A 3,075-nucleotide genomic window follows, 5' to 3' on the forward strand; every position below is an offset into this window, starting at 1 on the left:
ACTATGACCCATGCTGGTTTATTTTTAGCAGACTCAACCACATCTCAGGCAGGAGGGGGAGCGCAGAACCCTACTGCTTAGGCTCCAGGTCATGCGGCTGCCGTATATTAGACCCCGGGTGCACTACCCATGGGCGGTGCCTAACCAGTTGCAGTAGCGGCACCTGAGTTTAGACCAGCTGTGGCCGGATTGCCGTAAAAGCTATTGGACAGATGGACTAGGTTACACTCTCCTATCTTCGGAGTTGAGCAACATGAGGATCCCCATGACTTCATTTATCGGTGCAGGGACAGACTGCACAACATGAGGATATTGGAGTCCCATGGGGTGGATTTCACTACTTTCCAAATGGAGGGTAGGGCCCGTAGGTGGTGCCAGTCTTATCTTCTAGGCAGACTATTAGGTTCTTCTCCCATGATTTAGGACCAGTTTACATGTCTATTCTTGGACAGGTATATCCCACCCTCTCAGAGGGAAGAGTTGTGGTTTCAATTTGAGCAGCTCCAGCAGGGTCAAATGTCATTGACCTATTCTGAGGCGAGATTCTATGAGTTGTCCCGCCATGCACTTAAGATACTTCCTACTGAGGCAGAGCAACTACGGAGGTTTGTTGCGGGGTTGCACTTAGGTATTCAGGCTACTATGGCCCGGGAGGTTGAGATGGGGACTTCCTATTAGCTATTAGTGGAGATTGCTCGTAGGATTGAGGGTTACCGTTAGAGGGGTAGAGAGCAGATGCAACGTGACAAGAGTGTCCGTTATTCCGGTGAGTTTAGAGGTGCCCCGCCTCGAGGCAGGGGTCAGCTCATGAAGAGTCAGCCCATCAGGCCCACATATCTAGCACCGCCTCCTCCTCGGGGTACTCCAGTGCGACTCTATTACAGTGCCATACCGGGGAGTTCTTACAGCCCACCAACTATTCAGGGTTCTTCCAGTGGGTATTCAAGCCATCAGGGTCAGACTTCAGGATAGTAGATCACTGCACCAAGAGGTTGTTTCGAGTGCGGGGATCCAGGTCATGTGCAGAGATTCTTCCCCAGGCTTCGGGGCAAGGCAGTTCAACAGGGTCATCAGCCCATGATTACAGCACCAGCTGCCCGGCCACCTAAAGGCGGAGGGCAGACGGGTAGGGTTCTTCCTAGAGGTGGAGGCCAGGTAGGGGGAGGTCAGCCAACCACTGTTCTGACTGGCGGAGGCCAGCCAGTTGGTGCTCCAGCTAGATTCTACGCTTTTTTGGCCAGACCAGTTGTAGTGGCCTCAAATGCCGTGATCATAGGTCTTATTTCTGTCTGCGGTAGGGATGCTTCACTATTGTTTGATCCAGGGTCTACCTATTCATACGTGTCATCTCTATTTTCCCATTTCTTGGATATTCCTCATGAGTCCTTGGGTACTCCTGTTTATGTGTCCACTCTTGTGGGTGATTCTGTTGCTGTGGATCGGATTTACTGGTCCTGTGTAGTCACATTCTATAGTTATAAGACTAGAGCGGATCTCCTGTTGCCCGATATGACCGACTTTGAGGTTATCCTGGGCATGGACTGGTTATCTCCGTACCATGCCATCCTTGATTTCCATGCCAAGACTATTACCTTGGTGATGCCAAAGTTGCCTAGACTGGAATGGAAGGGTTCGTCCGTCAGCACACCTAGTTGGATTACCTCTTTTATGAAGGCTCGACACATGGTCCAGAAGGGTTATTTGGCTTATGTAGCCTATGTTCGGGATACTACCGCAGAGCCTCCGGCAATTGATTCAGTACCAATATTTTGGGAGTTCTCCTATGTGTTTCCTTCTGATTTTCCAGGCATGCCACTAGATCGTGATATGAATTTTTGCATTAATTTGGCTCCAGCTACCCAGCCTATATCTATCCCATCGTACCGTATGGCTCTGAAAGAGTTGAAGGAGCGAATTTAGGATTTTCTAGCAAAGGGGTTCGTCAGACTAAGTGTATCACCTTATGGTGCACCCGTGTCAATTTTGAAGAAAAAATATGGGACTATGCGGATGTGCATTGATTACCGCCAGTTGAACAATGTTACCATTAAGAACAAATACCCATTGCTGCATATTAATGATCTGTTTGACCAGTTATAGGGTGCTAGGGTTTTCTCTAAGATCGACTTGAGATCGGGGTACCATCAGTTGAAGATTCAGGACTCGGATGTTCCCAAGACTGCTTCCCATACTAGATATGGCCATTATGAGTCCCTAGTGATGTCCTTTGGCTTAACTAATGCTCCAGTGGTGTTTATGGATTTGATGAATAGGGTGTTCAGGCCTTTCATTGATTCATTTGTCATTGTCTTCATTGATGATATTTTGATCTACGAGTGCAGCATGGAGGAGAACGAGCAGCACTTTAGAGTGGTGCTTCAGACTTTGTAGGAACAGAAGTTATATGCTAAGTTCTCCAAGTGTGAGTTTTGGCTAGATTCTGTAGCATTCTTGGGTATGTTGTATCAAGCGAGGGTATTAAGATGGATCCCAAGCAGATTGAGGCAGTACAGCGTTGGCTTCGTCCTACTACGGCGACTGAGATCCAGTGCTTCTTGGGGTTTGCATGCTATTATCGCCGGTTTGTGGAGGGTTTCTCATCTATTGCACCACCTTTGACTAGATTGACGCAGAAGGGTACTCCATTCCATTGGTCAGATGATTGTGAGGCGAGCTTCCAGAAGCTCAAGACAACTTTGACTACAATACCCATTCTAGTGTTACCTTCCGGCTCGGGGATGTATATTGTGTATTGCGATGCTTCGCGCATTGGTTTGGGTTGTGTATTGATGCAGGAGATGCGAGTTATTGCATATGCTTCACGTCAGCTGAAGCCCCATGAGAAGAATTATCTTGTGCATGATTTGGAGTTCGCCGCGATTGTTCATGCTCTTAATATCTGGAGACATTATCTTTATGGAGTGTCCTGTGAGGTTTACACTGATCATCGCATCTTGCAGCATTTGTTCAAGCAAATGGATCTCAATTTAAGGCAGCTCAGATGGATTGAGTTACTGAAAGATTATGATATCACCATTCTTTATCAACCGGGCAAGGCGAATGTACTCGCGGATG

At 47.7% G+C, this 3,075-nt stretch overlaps 1 protein-coding gene across 1 annotated transcript; it reads left to right on the forward strand.

The window, feature by feature from the left end:
- Positions 1-1,077: 1,077 nt before the first annotated feature.
- LOC138908136 (uncharacterized) lies at positions 1,078-1,920 on the forward strand. Its single transcript, XM_070198779.1, has one exon. It carries the CDS (start codon positions 1,078-1,080, stop codon positions 1,918-1,920), a length of 843 nt encoding a protein of 280 aa, XP_070054880.1.
- The last annotated feature ends 1,155 nt before the right edge of the window (positions 1,921-3,075 follow it).

This window comes from Nicotiana tomentosiformis, chromosome 1, assembly GCF_000390325.3.
Source record: "Nicotiana tomentosiformis chromosome 1, ASM39032v3, whole genome shotgun sequence".
NCBI lineage: Eukaryota > Viridiplantae > Streptophyta > Magnoliopsida > Solanales > Solanaceae > Nicotiana > Nicotiana tomentosiformis.

Excerpts from the sequence above, each read along its gene's own strand:
- LOC138908136 (XM_070198779.1), top strand. The coding sequence starts at position 1,078 with ATGATTACAGCACCAGCTGCCCGGCCACCTAAAGGCGGAGGGCAGACG.